The sequence below is a fragment of the Amphiura filiformis genome, chromosome 17 (genome assembly GCF_039555335.1).
Source record: "Amphiura filiformis chromosome 17, Afil_fr2py, whole genome shotgun sequence".
In the NCBI taxonomy this organism is placed as follows: Eukaryota; Metazoa; Echinodermata; class Ophiuroidea; order Amphilepidida; family Amphiuridae; genus Amphiura; species Amphiura filiformis.
In genome coordinates this window covers 8217317-8235221 of record NC_092644.1, presented here as the reverse complement: position 1 = coordinate 8235221, position 17905 = coordinate 8217317, and the positions used below count along the sequence as shown (strand labels likewise).

At 37.0% G+C, this 17905-nt stretch overlaps 1 protein-coding gene and 1 non-coding gene across 2 annotated transcripts in view; both read left to right on the top strand.

The window, feature by feature from the left end:
* Window positions 1-91: 91 nt before the first annotated feature.
* Trnad-guc (transfer RNA aspartic acid (anticodon GUC)) lies at window positions 92-163 on the top strand. Its single transcript has one exon. It is a non-coding gene; the product is annotated as a tRNA-Asp (tRNA).
* Window positions 164-11860: 11697 nt separating this feature from the next.
* LOC140138358 (uncharacterized) overlaps window positions 11861-17905 on the top strand; it is a 118748-nt gene continuing 112703 nt past the window's right edge. The window contains 1 exon segment of the mRNA XM_072160261.1: window positions 11861-12035. Coding sequence (XP_072016362.1) covers window positions 11940-12035 — 96 coding nt within the window. The 5' untranslated portion in view covers window positions 11861-11939.

Genomic DNA, 17905 nt, shown 5'->3' with positions numbered 1-17905 from the left:
CTGTTGCACAGGAGCTAAAAACGATTAACTGGTTATGTAGAACGCTAGTCATGGATATCAGTTGTTGCATAGCATTGGGAAATCACGCAAATCCTCGATAGTATAGTGGTGAGTATCCCCGCCTGTCACGCGGGAGACCGGGGTTCAATTCCCCGTCGGGGAGACGAATTATTTTTTCCTGATCACCACAAAAGAATTATTCACGTAACAATAATTCCCACGCGCACATTTAAAACTCACTTTGCATTTTTTTTAAACATTTGTGCATTTATTCTTGGCAATAAAACCCCAAATATCGTAGCATTACAAAATGGACTACTTCAAATTTTCTACGAAGTAGGGGCCTATCGGTACAAAACGTTGTTTTAAAAGTCATATATATTGCTCGGACAACATCATATCATTGGCAAGCTAATATTACGAGGACAATGAAAATTACTCCTTTTTTGAGAAAATAAGACATTTAAAATTGATATTCCGCAAAAAACAACTTCAGCGATGAGTTCCTTCGAACGAGACAGATTTGACCTACAAAAAAGTTGACGTCATGAAATGAGATGTGCCTGGTTTGAGAGGAGGGCATGTAAACGCTCTCAATGCACAGAACGTATACTGTTGTTGTTCTCAGAAAAAAACTCTGAATCAAGTATCATAAATTCAATGGTTTTTACACATATGGATAAAATCTTAACAGCCCTGACTTACGCGTCACCTCCAAATTGGAAGTCCCCCCCCCCCCTCCGATTTCAGCACATCACATCAAAGCTCCCATTTGGGCGCCCGTTCCTTTTGTAAAGGGATTTTTATTAATTCAGTCTTAGAAGTTATATTTTGCAGACCCGGTTTGCAGATAACTTTTAATAATCATGATAATGGTAACGTATGGTTTCAAGGGGGCGCAATACCCTATCGCCGTTAGAAAGAAACATGTTATTTTAAAAGCACATAAGATATGCGAATGGTATTGCGCCCTCTCGTGCTCCCTGGTTCTATTGTTGTCATGACTAAAAGGCGGCCCTCAGAGGGGAGTATGAACCAGTGGTGTTTGCACTCATGACTCACTGACTCAAATATTGAGACAAATACCCGGGCAAATCGTGACCATGCCAGTGCATAATTTAAGTCGCCAGATTGCGTCTCTGTCGCTTTCAGCAGATCATAGTGCCATTAATGTGAATTTAAGTCAATCAAATTAAGAAAAATCAGTTAACCCACCACTAATTGCAACAGAAACCATTCAGTCCTAATCACCATTAATTTCAGAAAAGTATATTAAAGAACATATCAAAAGTCCCCAAAAGTCCAAGTAGTGCACTAGTGTCTAATTTGCATAATTCCAAAATGGACTCTTATGCAGGGGGGAGATTTCAAAGTTGGTCAAATCTTGAACCATACCAATGCCTTGCTCTCATCATAAGGATTCAGAAAAAGTATGCCTAATTTGCATAAATCCAAAATGGCCGCTTATGCAGGGGTGAAATTTCAAAGTTGGTCCAATCTTGTTAACAACCATACCAATGTCTTGCTCTCCTCATAAGGATTCAGAAAAAGTATGGTTTGCAGTCTCCTACATAATAGTTCTTGAGTTATAGGCAAAAAGGTCATAGGTCAAATATTGGGGCCCGTGGGGGTTTACAATTTAAATATGCTCCAATTTTAATCCAGCTGGTCTCAAACAGGTGGTGGCCGCATTGCATTCTCTAAATTCAGTAAATTTTCATCATTCAACCGTGTAATTGAATGGAATTATTTTGAAATTTTAAACCGCTTGAAATATCACAAACAAATAGGCATATGTTGATAAATAATATAAATACAAGCTAAAACCGTTGGGGTTCGATAATGAACCCCACAAAACTAACCGACTATATTGGAAAATGCCATACGGCCGGGCGGTTTCACAAGTTGCCGGCTCGATCATGTCATCCGCCGCCTGGTCTCAAATTGTACCTTTGGCAGAAATAAATCAATATGATAAAAGTGCATTGCATTGGATGTTTTGTTGTATAGGTAACATCACCGTGAGATATGGCAAACTATTCTTTTTATTAAATCTGTTTGCAAGTACGTGGAACAATATGAGACCATTTTTTAAAATCAAAATCGCGGAGAATTTTTTATTTTTTGTTCCCCTGTAGAATCCACATTTTGATATTTGACCTTTCCCCCTGTAACTCAAGAAATGTACGTCGGAAAAAGGTCAAACCATACTTTTTCTGAATCCTTAAGGGGTGGGGTATGAACGTTTGGACAGTATTTATTGTGGGACATTAGAGTACATCAGACATATCGAATTGCATTCTGAATACGAAGAATGTCCTTCTGATATCAAATAATTTTGATTTTTTGAAATTTGAAATTTTATGGCAAATCATTAAAAAATAATATTTTTGCTATTTAACGGTACTCAAAGTAAACTTTATAAATTTGATGATTTATACTTGAAGAAAAGCCGACGATCAATTGAAAATTTTGGTCTTTTGTATTGAAGATATGTATTTTTTTCCCAAAACACCAAAAAAAATAGGTCTTTTGGGGGAAAAAATCCATATCTTCGTTATGAAAGGTCAAAATTTTCAATTGATCGTCGGCTTTTCCTCCCAGCTACATACACTTTAAGAATATATCATTAGATTTATAAAAAATGTACTTCGAGGACTGTTATACATCAAAAATGTGAAAAATATCAAATTTTAATAATTTGTCATAAAATTTGTATTTTCGTGAATTTCAAAAAATGAAAATTATTTGATATCAGAAAGACATTCTGCGTATTTAAAACGGCAATTCGATATATCTGGTGTGCTCTCATGTCCCACAAAAAATACTGTTGAAACGCTTTTAAGCGTTAAAAAACGCTCATTCCAGATCCCTTTAAGGCGAAAGGATTGTTTATTTCATTAGGGTGCGTTTTATACAGTTTGTTCCTAGTTTTAAATGATTTTATTATTCCCGCGTCCCGCAGTGATTTTACTGAAGCTTTTTTTTTAAATCTTTTTCTGAAGATATTGTAAGATTAGTCAGTGAATGGGTAATAGACATCGCCCCCAATTGGCCAGTTTGATTTAGGTCAGAACTAATGAATTTTGTCTTATAGACGAATCCAATATCACGCATTCCTATACCTCAATGGCAGCCATAACTGGGTCCCCGTCGGCTCCATCTCACCTACAATGTGAAATAATGCGGCCTTGGAGGGTATTATAAACTGCATTCTATCACCTGTGTTACACGTAGACAAAAGAATGGCGACAGTTTACAACACAAAAGAATCTAACATCGAATTTTAAGCGACTTTAATCCACCCAAATGGGCAGTCACAACACCAGTTTGGTACTGCGGGGACCCAGTAATGGCCGACCAAATCCTAACCATGACTTGGCTCGTTGGATTCGTCTATGAAGACAATAACGATTAGATTTATTTATATCTTTATATATTATTTGGAATATTGGGAAGTGATCAATAATATCGTTAAATATGCTACCTGGAGTTATTTTACGATTTAATACATTACAGAAGATATTATTGATATGCGACGATGTCTTTGTGGCCAAATAATTTGGTTTATCAATAAGGGGTAAAATAAATGTAAGCAGATCAATATTAAATGGTTGTAAATGTCCCCCCACAAAATACCCCCCTCTCCCTCCTGATAATGCTATTTTTTTCTTCAGGACGTCACGTGTCTGGCCGCAAGACACAATTTCATGACTTCATTTGCCATTAATCAGAACGGTATCAGACAGTATTACCATTATGATAATTATAGGCCTACTCCAGTTATTGTACCGGTTAAGGGGTACCCATCGAATTTTGAGGGCTCGTTGAACAATCTTGGAATCTCGGAGTACGATCACCTTAAAACCACAGCTAGAAACATGACAGATGTAGTCCTTCAAGAATTACCTCGGCTATGGGGGGGCTATCGAACAACGAGGCCGAATGTAGCTCTAGTATAGAGCCTCTCTGCCATCACCCCAATAGCACAAGTAATTTATATGAGGTCTGACTACTACCATACCACATTACCACAAGCAATCCGAGTTCTGACTGGGCAGGAGCTACGCGCCTCGATGTCGGCGCTACGCGCCTCTACTGTTTGGACATCGCGATCCGAGGGAACTGACCAAGTTCTAGGCCGAATGCCGAGCCTCGCTATATTCAGTTTTAAAGTTCTGTCAGCCGAGAGTCATTCTTGAAGGCCTAGACAGATGTGGAAATGAGAGTGAGTAGGGCCTATCACAGATCTGTGGGCAGATAAACCAGGATACCAGTTGTAGTCCTCAATTAATGGCACATTGGATGGCCCTGGGGAAAGTTAGTCCATATTTGCAAGACTACCATGCCTTCAAGGTGAACCTACTCATGTTACCGTCTGGTCAAGGTCTGCCCTGCTGTCTGATATTTCCCTGGGAAATAAGGTTTTCCAATTTGGGCCTTTAAAAGCAGTGCTAACGATAACAAATTAGGCATGTAAGAAAAACGATGGCCTTGCAAGTATTATGCACTCAAAGAATGATATAGAAATGTATGAAGCAGACAGTCGATTTACCTAGGGGCCCATCAAGTTTTTCGGCCCTTTCAACAATCTTGGGATCTTTGAAGTACGCTGACCTTTAATCCTATCTAATAAGGGACCGTTTACAAACACTTGTAGGGGCCTGATGCAAAAAAAGGGGGGTGCTGAAAATTTTTGACCGTCCTGAGGGGGGCCCTGAAAAAAATGACCACAATTTTCCCTGGTAAAATTGAGTTTATATGCTTTTCTATGGGGTTGACCCATAATTTTCATGTCAAAAAGGGGGAGCCCTGAAATTTTTGAGGTCTGTAAAGGGGGCCCCGAAAAATTTTCACGATGAAATTTGTTTGCATCAGGCCCCCCCTTACAAGTGTTTGTGAACGGTCCCTAAAACAGAAACATTGCTATAAAGTCTTTTTAGGTATTATGGTCTCAGTTTGTATGGGACTTCTTGCGATGCATGGATGTGGGGGGGGGGTACAGGAAAATTGAGAACCTTTCGGGTGGGGGGGGGTGTGCTGGGAGTGTGAAGTGGTGTGAGGGTTTGACTACCTGAGCTCATATCAGTAGTTTCAAGGTTTTTTTTCACCTTTTACATAATTTGACAAGATTATGTGGGGGTGGAAAATTGAGATAAATCCTTTCTGGTGTGTCGGTGTGCGGGCAGTGGTGTGTTTTTAGTACACCTTTTTCAAATCTTTGTTTGGGGACCGTTCACAAACACTTGTAAGGGGGGCCTGATGCAAAAAGGGGGGCCTGAAAATTTTTGACCCTCCTAAGAGGGGGGCCCTGAAAAAATGACCACAAATTTTCCTGGAAAAATTGAGTTTATATGCTTGTCTATGGGGTTGACCCATAATTTTCATGTCAAAAAGGGGGGCCCTGAAATTTTTGAGGTCTGTAAAGGGGGGCCCTGAAAAATTTTTGCGATAAAATTTTTTTGCATCAGCCCCCCTTACAAGTGTTTGTGAACGGTCCCTTATTGATACATTTTTACCTGCTGTATTTAATTGTAATTTACCATTACTTTGATTAATATGTTCAATGAACACACCCCTGTTTCCATCTTTGTGTCGCTGTTACCATGTTACTATAGCCTTGATCCAAGCCGTAGTGCATTTTAGGATAGTGGCATCAATATTTGTGGTGGTATTTATCTTCATTTGACTTCTACTATAATACCACATGTTTAGAGATATCAAGAAAGTGTCAAATCCTGCTTCTTTCTACTTTGCACAAACAGACAACAGCAAGAACTCCCTGAAGGCATGTCACTATTAAACAGCCAACAGGAGGGAGGGAGGACTTTTAAAATATCACACCAATTGGGATTAGATTAATTAGTAAAGATTATTTTGACAAGGGACTGGGGCTCTAGGGTATTATAGGCCTACAACATGAGACAGGGAAGTGAGAGTTCAGTGGCTAGAATACTTTATAGTAGGCCTACTTTGGTGTAGACCTATATTAGTATGCTAGTTCTTTTTAGCATGTTAGTATGCTAGTTCTTTTTAGCATGTTTAAGGGGAGGGAGGACATCATTGTTTAAGAACCGCGGGGCTTGGTCATAGAGTGACCAGGGCCATAGCTGAAATAAAAATTCCTTTAAAAGGGAAAGCCAGCCTCAATGTAGAAGAGGTCTTGTAATTAGTTTTGGTCAATGTGAAAGGCATTTTAGGATCACGCTTACATCTACATGACAGTCCACCAAACCATCAACGATGAGAACATGCACACTGAAACAGCAGAAAACATTAATTCCTAATCTCATGTCAACTCTTTTAATTCATTACATGTACTCCAAATTGTTCTGGTCTGTTTGTTTTGTTGTTGTTGTTGTTGTTGTTGTTGTCGTTGGTTTTTTTGTCTTTTCAGCTTTTTACCCACGATATCTCAATTTCCAATTTTGTAATACCAGAACTTACGAACTCAATATCTTCGCTTAGGAATGTCCGATTTCACTGCTTTCGATATATACACTGCCGGTTTGAGTTAACTTACATGTACATTTTATTTTAAAATAACTTAATTAATTCGCAATGTATAGTTTAAGCCTACTATATTATAATAGATAGTGGCCAGCACATTTATAAAGGACTGGTTACTCACTACAATCTTCACTCTTAAACTGTATTTTTCTGAATGTGCTGATCATGTTGATTGCTAGTCGGAAACTCCTGCGAAGCTATGGACATGGCATCTTACATACTCCATTCTATAACAGTCTGCCTAGTGCCTTGTGTGTTTTCTCTTCAATCTTGCGATGCATGGATGTGGGGGGGGTACAGGAAAATTGAGAACCTTTCTGGTGGGGGGGTGTGCAGGGAGTGTGAAGTGGTGTGAGGGTTTGACTACCTGAGCTCATATCAGTAGTTTCAAGGTTTTTTCACCTTTTACATAATTTGACAAGATTATGTGGGGGTGGAAAATTGAGAAAAATCCTTTCTGGTGTGTCGGTGTGCGGGCAGTGGTGTGTTTTTAGTACACCTTTTTCAAATCTTTGTTTGGGGACCGTTCACAAACACTTGTAAGGGGGCCTGATGCAAAAAAGGGGGGGCCTGAAAGTTTTAACCCTCCTAAGAGGGGGGCCCTGAAAAAATGACCACAAATTTTCCTGGAAAAATTGAGTTTATATGCTTTTCTATGGGGTTGACCCATAATTTTCATGTCAAAAGGGGGCCCTGAAATTTTTGAGGTCTGTAAGGGGGCCCCGAAAAATGTTGGCGATAAATTTTTTTTGCATCAGCCCCCCCTTACAAGTGTTTGTGAACGGTCCCTTATTGATACTTTTTTACCTGCTGTATTTAATTGTAATTTACCATTACTTTTATTAATATGTTCAATGAACACACCCCTGTTTCCATCTTTGTGTCGCTGTTACCATGTTACTAAAGCGTATTTTCAAATAAATCTAGATCTACACAAGGCAAATTACAAGTAAGAAAAATATTGTCCTTGCAAGTAAGACTATAAGACCAGATGCACTTTGACATAAATGGTCAAGTAAAGAGTGCAGGCCTGCAGCAGACAGTCGCTTTAATGATCATCGTTATATTCTTTGCTCAATTTGGGATTTTAGATTTTAGAAAAAAGCCAATGACAAAAGCTTGCCTATTCGAAATCATTCCAAGCAATACGCTTCAATTCATTTCCCTTTATTTGAGGACAAAAGAAGATGACTTTTATTCAATTTCAAGACATTGTAAGATACCACATTCCGCACTCTTTTAATGAATTATTATCTCCTAAAATATGAATTGGAAATAATCGGTGAAAAAATGAAGAGAAGAGATTAGTGTTTCTTTGAGCTAATATAGTTCACTTTTATATATAGTTGAAGGCGGATCGGTGGGGTGCATAACCTATAACCGTGTTTTTATTCAACGGTTCAAATATTGAGACAAATAAAGCTGACACACAATATGGGTTCAATAAAAAGGGATACCAAGGCTTGATATATGGGTGTCATTTCCGTCCCATGTACATACATCATCTTCGGGACTCGGGAGGTGGACAAGCCGAAAACGTACGTCTTGACGTATAGATTGGCTTTAAGAACCGCAAGACCTATGGAAATATAAGTGCGATTAGTGGCTTCCCAGACTAGACTAATTTCCTATAAGAGTATTTGGGCTATTCCATTTAAAATCCACACTACCCTTGTGGAAGATTTTGGAAATCTTCCACAGGGGCAGTATGAATTTCAAATGGAATTAACACATTAGCAGCTCCAGGACGATTCAGGTTGAATCTTTCTCAGAGGGTGTATGGCGCTGCCTAATGTGCTCATTCCATTTGAAATTCATCCTGTGGCGGATATTTCCAAAATCTTCCACAGGGGAATGCGGATTTTCAATAAAATAGCTCATTATATTAAGAACGTTATGCAGTTTAAAACTTGAAAAATATGGCTCTAGCCACCCAGCTTACCTTAATATAAAGCATTTTATATAAACTGAAATCAGTCAATGTACATGCAAATTTGATATACACATTATTCAGGAGTCAATTGTTACGTCGTGCAATTAATTTTTATATTCCACCTGCGTTAAAATTGTCTCGTTTAGATGAATTTGACCTAATCTGTAAAACTTTTATAAATATTGTATTGCGATATAAAATTACTGTTCCTATAATGCACCTTAAAATGAATGTTGTGTCGGATTGAACGTACTACAATAAGAATGATTTATTAATATTATCTGCTTTATATTTTTCTGGAAATAAGAGTCATTATGAAAGTGCATGTACAGGGTGACCCAAAAACAAATTTACCAAATTTCAAAGGTTAATTTCTCAAAGTTGGAAAGCATGTGTCAAGCCCGGTGTCAAGTTGTCATTGCATATTTTAAATGATCATCTTTCTGAGAGTATTTGGTGAAAATATAAATGAAAAAGAATTTAAATTAAAAATGTGGCGACAGTATGAAGTCATGGTCAAAAAAAGTTTGACCACAAGTGAGCATTGACTGCCGCGTCACATGCACATTCAGAGTGTTGCGGCCCCACTGACGTGATGGTATTATAGGCACGTTGGAATTTTCAAATTCAATTCAGGAACGGGACGCACACCGACACCGCCTGGCTAATAATTATTTGGTGGAGCAGGGACACTAAAATGAATACACGGGATCGATACACGTGAATTGCTATGCACGATTTTGATATCAGACGAAAATCTTCGAATACTGGGTTAGAAATTGATGAATATCTCCCGCAAATGAATTTTTCTCAAGAAACCAGATGTGGTCTCATACACACGAAAATACGTGTTGAACAGATATGATAGTCGCTAGAATGCGCTTTGAAAATTGGCCGTGCGCTTTGAAGTCAAAATCTGACCATTTTATATTGCGTTGGTCCTGTAATACCCTGTGTGGACTACAGCGTGTAGTACAGCTGCACTCACTGTAGGCAGTATAAAAGTCGATGACCATTGACCTCAATGGGGTATACAAGCTTATTCACGCACAACCAAGATCAATTACCCGGCTATTGTGAGTAGCCTTAGTTATGTCCCTCGACTAATTATTAGTTCTAAAGAGCTTTAAAGGTTTGAACCAAATGGCTAATCGTGGTTGTGGATTCAACCTACCATGGCGATTCCTGCCATGAAGATATAGGGTCGATGACACTGTGGGACGTACTATGCGTGGACATGGGTCTCGATTCTCCCTCAAAAATTATAATTCCACAATTCCACGTGGAGTGCATTCCCCCGAGACACTAACAAAAGTGAGGGGGCACGGGCCCGGTCCTCCCTTTGCACACGTCACTGAAGCTAAACCATAAAGGTAATCACAACCCTAACCATAAGCCTGTGGATCCTAAGCCTAATCCTTACCCTAATCCTATCCCTAATTCCGTGTAAAATTACATGAAGGAGTAACCGATTTTTGACAGGTCAAAAGTGCGGGAGAGCAATATCTTAAAGGGTCCAAATCAAAATGTCAAAGGAGGAAAGCAATTTTGGCACACACCATACATTTCTTGCTCGTCACGCTCGAGCTCAAAATTTGGCATAGAGGAAAGATGGTAAGAAGGACTTTTCACATCAAATGGGTACAAGCAATCATGGTAAAAATTGGCAAACAATTTTGGCAACGCTGACGGAAAAGCGCACTTTCATACATGTATAGCTGGGCTGTTATTACATATACATACCGTATTTTCTAACGTGTAATAAAAATACACAATTAGGTTTTTAGGCTACTTATTTTTAATGAAATCGAATCGAATTGAAATTGAATTGAACTAGCGAATTTGGGTGACAGCGTAATATGACCTTCGTCCATCTTTGATTACGACATGATGTTACGAAAGGGGTTGCAAAACGTTACACATTGCATATATAAATATTGTAAAATGGACATCTTTTGTAAATAAAGTCCATATACAATAACATTATCGCTGACTGATGCAGTTTTCTAAGATTTCCCTTGAAATAATATAATTTGTTTTTGCAAATTTCAGCACTGATCATTCATTCACTAATACATTCAGCTTTAACATTTTAACGTTAACTTACTTTTACTCATAAAGCTATATTGAAACCTTAAGGGGGTAATACACCCATGCCCAATTTTGTGCCTATTTATGCATTTTTCTCAAGGGGGCGAGGACTACAACTACTGCACTGGAAATTTTATTTCATCACAGACAACAGTTGTGGAGTTACAGTCAAAAATGAGGGAAAACCAATATTTGATCAATAAATCAATAACTACTTGCCTTAAGTTGCCGAATTTTCAGTGCAGTAGTTGTAGTTCTTGCCCCTATAATATTCATATCTTACTTGTCACCAATGCGCTATAATTTTTGAGAAAAATGCAAAAAATAGGCACAAAATTGGCCAGGGTGTAGTATCCATTAAAAATATAATCAATTGGTCGTTGTCAGCTGAGACGAAAAATGTTCGTCTCAGGTTGTCAGCAAATAGTGAAGAAACAATTGCAACATTTCAGTAGATGGTGGAGGTCGTTTCGCTAGATATGTTTATGTTGTGACATGTAAGCATTTTTTGAAATAAACTTTTAGAACTTGAATCTACAGCATCTAAAATCGTAAAGTTACATTGAAGACTTCTAACATTCAACTTCGGGAAATACGTTTGGCTTGACTGGGTTGACCCCTGACTTGACCTTTTTCATAAACTATTAAAAACATTTATACATGTCAATTAAAATGATATTTGGTCATTTCATCAGAAGAATCAGATCTACCAGACAAAACGTGTTCCATTTTGGTTATTATTGTTCCTTTTTCTCCAGACAGTGGGGACAAACGTTCTGACATCAAGTTTTGCCAAAACTGTATCCGAGGCCTAGGCTGAGTTAGATTTTTTATGCTGGGCGATTCGACAGAAATGATTCGCGGGCACAAACGTCGTCTGCAATGAGAGACTCCAAGGGAGGCCTGGAAAAAAATCCTTATTTAATTTCCGCATCATCTCCTAAACAAAAGAGGGATTCTACCATTCCAAAAAAGGGTATATCATCTAAGAAATTATGTGTGCATTTCTCATCTGAACTTTTCCAGTGCAAAAGTCGTTAGTCTTAATTAATGTTAACATGTTAGTATGACACAAATATGAATATGAAGTCCTATTATTTAACAGTACGTTTGTATTTATTTTTTGATCAAAGTAAAATAGAACAAACATTAGAAACATATCCGGCGCAACGACCTCCACCCTCTATTGAAATGTTATTTCTTCATGGTTAACTGAATTAGTCATATCGATCATTTTACTATGAATTGATTATTACATAACATGGGATTGGCGTCCATTCAAACTCTCCTTTCACCTATTACCTGAGTGGTTGGGGTAGTTAAGTTCGGTGTCCTAATTTTGGCACCACTTCGGTCCTGGAGAATAACGGGTTGAGCTGGAATCAACATCCCGTCTCAAATCAGCATGGAAGTCGTGTGGAGCAGGTGGAGGTTTTTAGCCGTTTTGACGGTTTTCTTATACACAATTGCCGCCAGAATCGACGCCAAACCTTTACAAGCTGTGAGTTCTTGAATTTTTTACTACTTTTGAATTTTAAATCTGATCAGTACAAGCTCATTCAGGTTACTAAACCGGCATGCAATGCACAAGATCGCGATCGGATGTAATGTGCACGTTTTTTCCCAAATAGCGATGATTTTTAAGATTTTACAATCGTGTTTGCATGGAGATCATATAGTTTGTTTACATCATCGTCATCATCATTGATTTCATGTATCAGCAATAATTAACTTATAATATTTGGGTAAAAGTGAAAGTTGTGAAACTTGCTCATCGAACCGACGCATGGTGGTATAACGATTATCTAATGCTTACATGGCGTGCCCCACCCACCTACTCGGTGCTTACGTTGCTCTCTCTTGCAAAAAAAGTTTGTTTGCACTTTCTTTACAAAAACTTGAATAGGTCACAATAATTACTTTGGAGTAAAAATAACTTCAATGTGTAAAGATTTGTCGTGCCATCGATATGTCTGGAACAATGTTATTGTTTAAATCCTCAAAAGTGCGTTTTGTGTACATATACATGATATATATGCCTGATCATTTTAAAATAGGGGATTTCATCAGGATTTTGCGATTCGGTTTAAAAAAATCGATGAGCATCGCGGTTCGTGACTGTTAATGTATTCCCTATATTTATTTAACTTCTTTAACTTTCAATGTCAATTGTGATTCAAAAGTTGAGAGACCACCAAAGAGGAATAATATAGTCAAATACTTTCACTAACGTTGGTTTAAGCTCTTAGTTTAAGCATGGAAGAAATGGTTTAAGCCGCTTTGAGCACTTTGTAAATTATTTGAAACCAGCAGTGGGTTAATTTTTGGTAAAGAAGGCACAAGTCACAAGTATTTGATGCTATTTATGTTGGACTTCCAGATACAAAAATACATTGGAACAATGTTTTTGGTGATCAGTGGCGGCACCAGGATTTTTTGATGTGGGGGATGGGGGAGCAAAGTGAATTTCAGGGGGAGCAAAATCGACAAATTTAGCGCAAAAAGTGGAAATTTACGTAATTTTGGGGGTTTGCCTCAAAAGTGGGGGGAGGGGGGAAATGCCCCCTCGATCATTCTGAAAAAATAAAAATAACATTGCGCAGATTATTATAGTTTGACTTTGAAGATCAAATACATAATGTTAGCCCTGTATGTATAGCAACATGTAGAACAGAAATTATATCATACAGATTTTAAGGGGGTACTACACCCCCTGCCCAAATTTGTACCTATTTTTGCATTTTTCTTTAAAATTATAGCGCATTGGGGACAAGTAAGAACTACTGCACTGGAAATTTTATTTCAGCACAGACAACAGTTGTGGGGTTACAGTCAAAATGAGGAAAACCAATATTTGATCAATAAATCAATAACTACTTGCCTTGAGTTGCTGAATTTTCAGTGCAGTAGTTGTAGTCCTTGCCCCTATAATATACATATCTTACTTGTCACCAATGTGCTATAATTTTGAGAAATATGCAAAAATTGGCCAAAAATTGGCCAGGGGTGTAGTACCCCCTTAAATGTATACCTGAAGTCAATACTTTCAGGACTTCGTGCTATTGAAAAGTGTGAAAGAGTAACAATGCTATGCTATCATTACATTAATCTTGATTTAAGAACACGACCTCTCATTATGCATAATATAAGAAGTACAAAGCATGATAATCGCTTAATTGTGTAGAAATGTAAAATTAATGAAAATCCAGGAAGTGACATTGGTTCATTGTCTGACAGATATGCATGGATTTATTAAATAATCTGACTTATACATTATATCTGGTCGTAGAAGGTTAGATAATAGCAAATGTGATTTTGAAGGTGTGCTAATTTGATTTCTTGCTTGAGAAAATCTCAGAGGCGGAACCAGGATTTTTTTTTTTGGGGGGGAAGTGAATTTCGGAGGGAGGGTAAAATCGACAAATTTTGCACAAATTGCCGCAAAAAGATGAAATTTATGTAATTTTGGTGGTTTTGCCTCATAAGTGGGTGGGGTGGACTGGGGGAAAGAAAATATTGGGGTGGGGGAAATTCCCCCTTCTGGGGTCTTTCTGGGAAAGATTTGACACCAAAAAAAGGGGATCATTGGGAGAGGAAGCCCAAAAAAGGTCTTTCCGTGAGACTGGGGACAATTTTACCAAAAAGGTCATAAAGTTTTAAAAATGATGATACATTGTACAGAATTGTCAAAATTGAATATTTTTTCAACAATTTGTGATTTTAGAGAAACGGGGTCATCCGATGACAGAATATTTAGAAATTTGTTAGAAATTCTTGAAAATTGGTCTTTTTGGTAGCAGAAAACACAAACGGGGGTCATTGGGTGAGAGGGAGTTGAAAATGGGGTTAATGTAGCCGCACATTAATGCTAAACCGGCTTTCGCAATGTCCTTAGAAAAGAGAAACTGGTCTAAAGGATGATGCTCATCCAGGGTAGCCAGGGGCGTTTCAATCATGTCAAACGGTTGATTTACCCTATAAATGGGCCTACTCTAGCACGAAGAACCCATTATTTAAAAAATTCAACAGAGCAAAATAATTCGACATGTAAATGGTTCATTTATCATGCATAAATTGTAATACCTCAGGCTCTGAAATCTCTATACGCGTGCTTATAAAAGTCAATTAATTTGACGATCATTGTTTCATTGTTTTCTATTATATTTTACATAATTTCTTTAAAATAACCCATACCTCCTTATGTCCTCTTTCATATTTGTTTTTTTTTCTGAATTTTGTGGCTCGTATTATTATTTTTTTGGCATTAAAAATAAAATTTGCTTGAAAGAGTAATTATTTTAGTAGGCTATACTCGGTTGCTAATTTTATGAATATTATTTGATACCAACATTTTGAATTTTCGATGAGTCCCCTCAATATTTTTACGTATAGTATTATCAGCTATATATTCCATTCGGGCATGACATTTGTGGTGCGTTCTAGATTTTTTTTTGCCCTCGTTAATTTTAAGTAACAAAAGGGTGCCCTTTTCTCCCCATAGTGAGAAACGTTCTATTATCATTGTAAATTTATTTCGAGCTTTCAATTAATATGGAAGAATATTCAAATCTTATTATGACTCTTTCTTCATTGAAATAACATGTAAAATCACAGTAAATTAGACTTTGATCCGATTCACACATAATTGTCAATCCCGTTATATGAGCCGACGTTTGTGCGGCAAAAATTCATGGATGACTGGGTTTGCTTTTTCAATTGACTATTTTAGGTTAAAATAGGTAATAATTATAATAAACTCAAGTAGGTCTATTATTAACATGTAAATTTATACACAATGTATTTTGTATAGCAGGTACAAAATGTACCTTCATGGTAACAACAAGTCGTGGGAAACGCGGTTCAAAACCAAAGTGCAATTTTTTTGCATGGTGATGCAAATTCCATGCAGAACTTTTTTCCAAGCTCAGCATTTTTTTTACTGCTAATTTAAACAAATTCTGTTTTGGATTAGATCCGCATGGTAGGAAAGCATGCCGAACAATAAATTTATCAAATCATTTGGAAGTAATACCGCATATTGCAAAGTACTTACAAAGTCAGTTGAATAGTACTTGGCCAGTGAAGAAGATTTCAATCACAAATACCTTTTTTATTTATTAAGGATGCACCCCTTTTTTGGGTCTATTCAGTGTCGACGGAATTCCCCTTCCCACTATCATGACTATTAAATCAATGTTGGGGTGACTGGAGAGCCTATTACTGTCAAAAGCGCTTTCACCAACACTGTTGGGGGCGCAATTAAAATTAAAATTGAATTAAAATTTAGTATGTCAGAGTGTACCAACATTATTTTCACTGATTGTAGATCTCTTTGAGAAGAGTTCACTATTGAACCGTTTTGTCGTAATAATTTCTCATTTCTCAGGTAAATTTTGGAAATATCTTCCACAGGGGTAATATGAATTTCAAATGGAATTAACACATTAGCAGCTCCATTTGAAACTCTCTCTCCCTCAGTGGAATATTCAGGTTGAATCTTTCTCAGAGCGTGTATGAAATTAAAATGGAACTGCCTAATATGTTCATTCCATTCGAAATTCATACTCCCACTGTGGAAGATATTTCCACAATTTTCCACAGGGACTAGTCCAATTTACGCACTCTCATATAAATTTATATGGAGCCACTTCCTGAAGACTGAAGTACCCGGGACAATAACATTAAATCTACATATAGAAAAACAACATTTTGAATCATTAACATTCATTGTAATGCCAATAGTATCAAGAGAAGATAATTTGGCAAGGCACTGCTTGAGTGACAGTCTCGATAGGCTATCTAAAAAGGTTTTTTGTCAAATTGATACTTAACTTTTTGGAAATCGAAACATTTTAAGAATGTTGTTCACCGTTCAATGTGGACAGTTAAAAATCAATGTCTAAATAGAGCCATATTCCGTTTTCTACTTTTGAAATCCCGTTTTGTCAATATGTCACTTTCCGTGTTTTTATCGGTTTCTTGTGCCTGTTTTGTCCGTTTTACCTGGTTTCGTCCGTTTTACCTTGTTTCGTCCGTTTTACAAGTAGTTTAATAAATATATATTACAAACTGTACCGCACTTTTAAGGTAGTACTACACCCCTTGAAAAATTTGTGACTATTTTTGCATTTTTCTCAAAAAATAATAACACACTGGTAGCAAACGTTACATATATAGGTGCAAGGAATCCAGTTACTACACTGGAATTTCAGTAACTCAAGACAAGCGGTAAGTTATTTATGGTAAGAAAAGAGGTACCGCTAGAATGTACCTCATTTCTTAATATATATAATGAACCACTAATCTTGAATCACTGAAATTTCAGTGAAGTAATTGGATTCCTTGCCCCTATAATATACATAACTGTTGTTACCATTGTGTAGTTATTTTTGGAGAAAAATGCAAAATGAGTCACAAAATTTATCAGAGGGTGTAGTACCACCTTAACACGTTTATTTTATTGAAAACAACAACACACACATTTTTAAAAAAAATTCTTTGTATTTTACTCAATTGTTTCAATTTTATTTTATTCAACTGCATGAAATCCTGTTTTACGTTTTTCGAAATTCGTCCGCGGAAAACTTAAGGGCGACTTTTCAACATAAATTCGGGACGCACCATTTGATTTCCAGGTGGCATGGGAGTTTTTTAAAGAAAAAAACATCGACATGCGACGAAAAAAATCTCCCCACTGATGAGTAAAAAACCAATTTTCCCCCACCCAACTCTGTATAAAAGTATACATTAAAATTGAAAATGAACGAATTATGAAAAAAATATTGGCTGCTTTCAGCTGTCAAAAAAAAATATTAAAAAATGCCTACACCACATTTCGCCATAATGCATTTTAGAAACGCTTGCTGTTAGAATAAGAAAAATTTTAATTGTAATTATTGCACAGGTCACCACGACCCTGTGACCTTTCCGGAAAAAGCCGAGTGGCCGGTTTTTCAAATAAATATTTTCTGTGTAAAAACTGTACCATCAGATAGGTAATGGAATATATGAATATTAACTGTACATCTATCACAAAAATGTTTGATAACAACTTGCGTCACAATTGATCTAGTATAGAAGGTAGAGAATTTATTTCAATCTTATATTCGCCATTTTATTTTTGGAATTAAGTGAAAATTAATTCTGTAAAAACTGTAATTATTTCATGTAATTTTCACATTAGACCCGACAAAAGATTACCGTTTTGTTGTTATGATAATCTAATCTTTTGATTTCGTAAATAAAATTAGGGGTCTAATGTGGATTTAGGATGCAAACTGGAACAATCCAATGCCTTGTCAAAACATTTGCTTCAAAATGGAGTTCGGATGCACTTCGTAATACAACTTCCGCCACTGCGGGAAACCACAT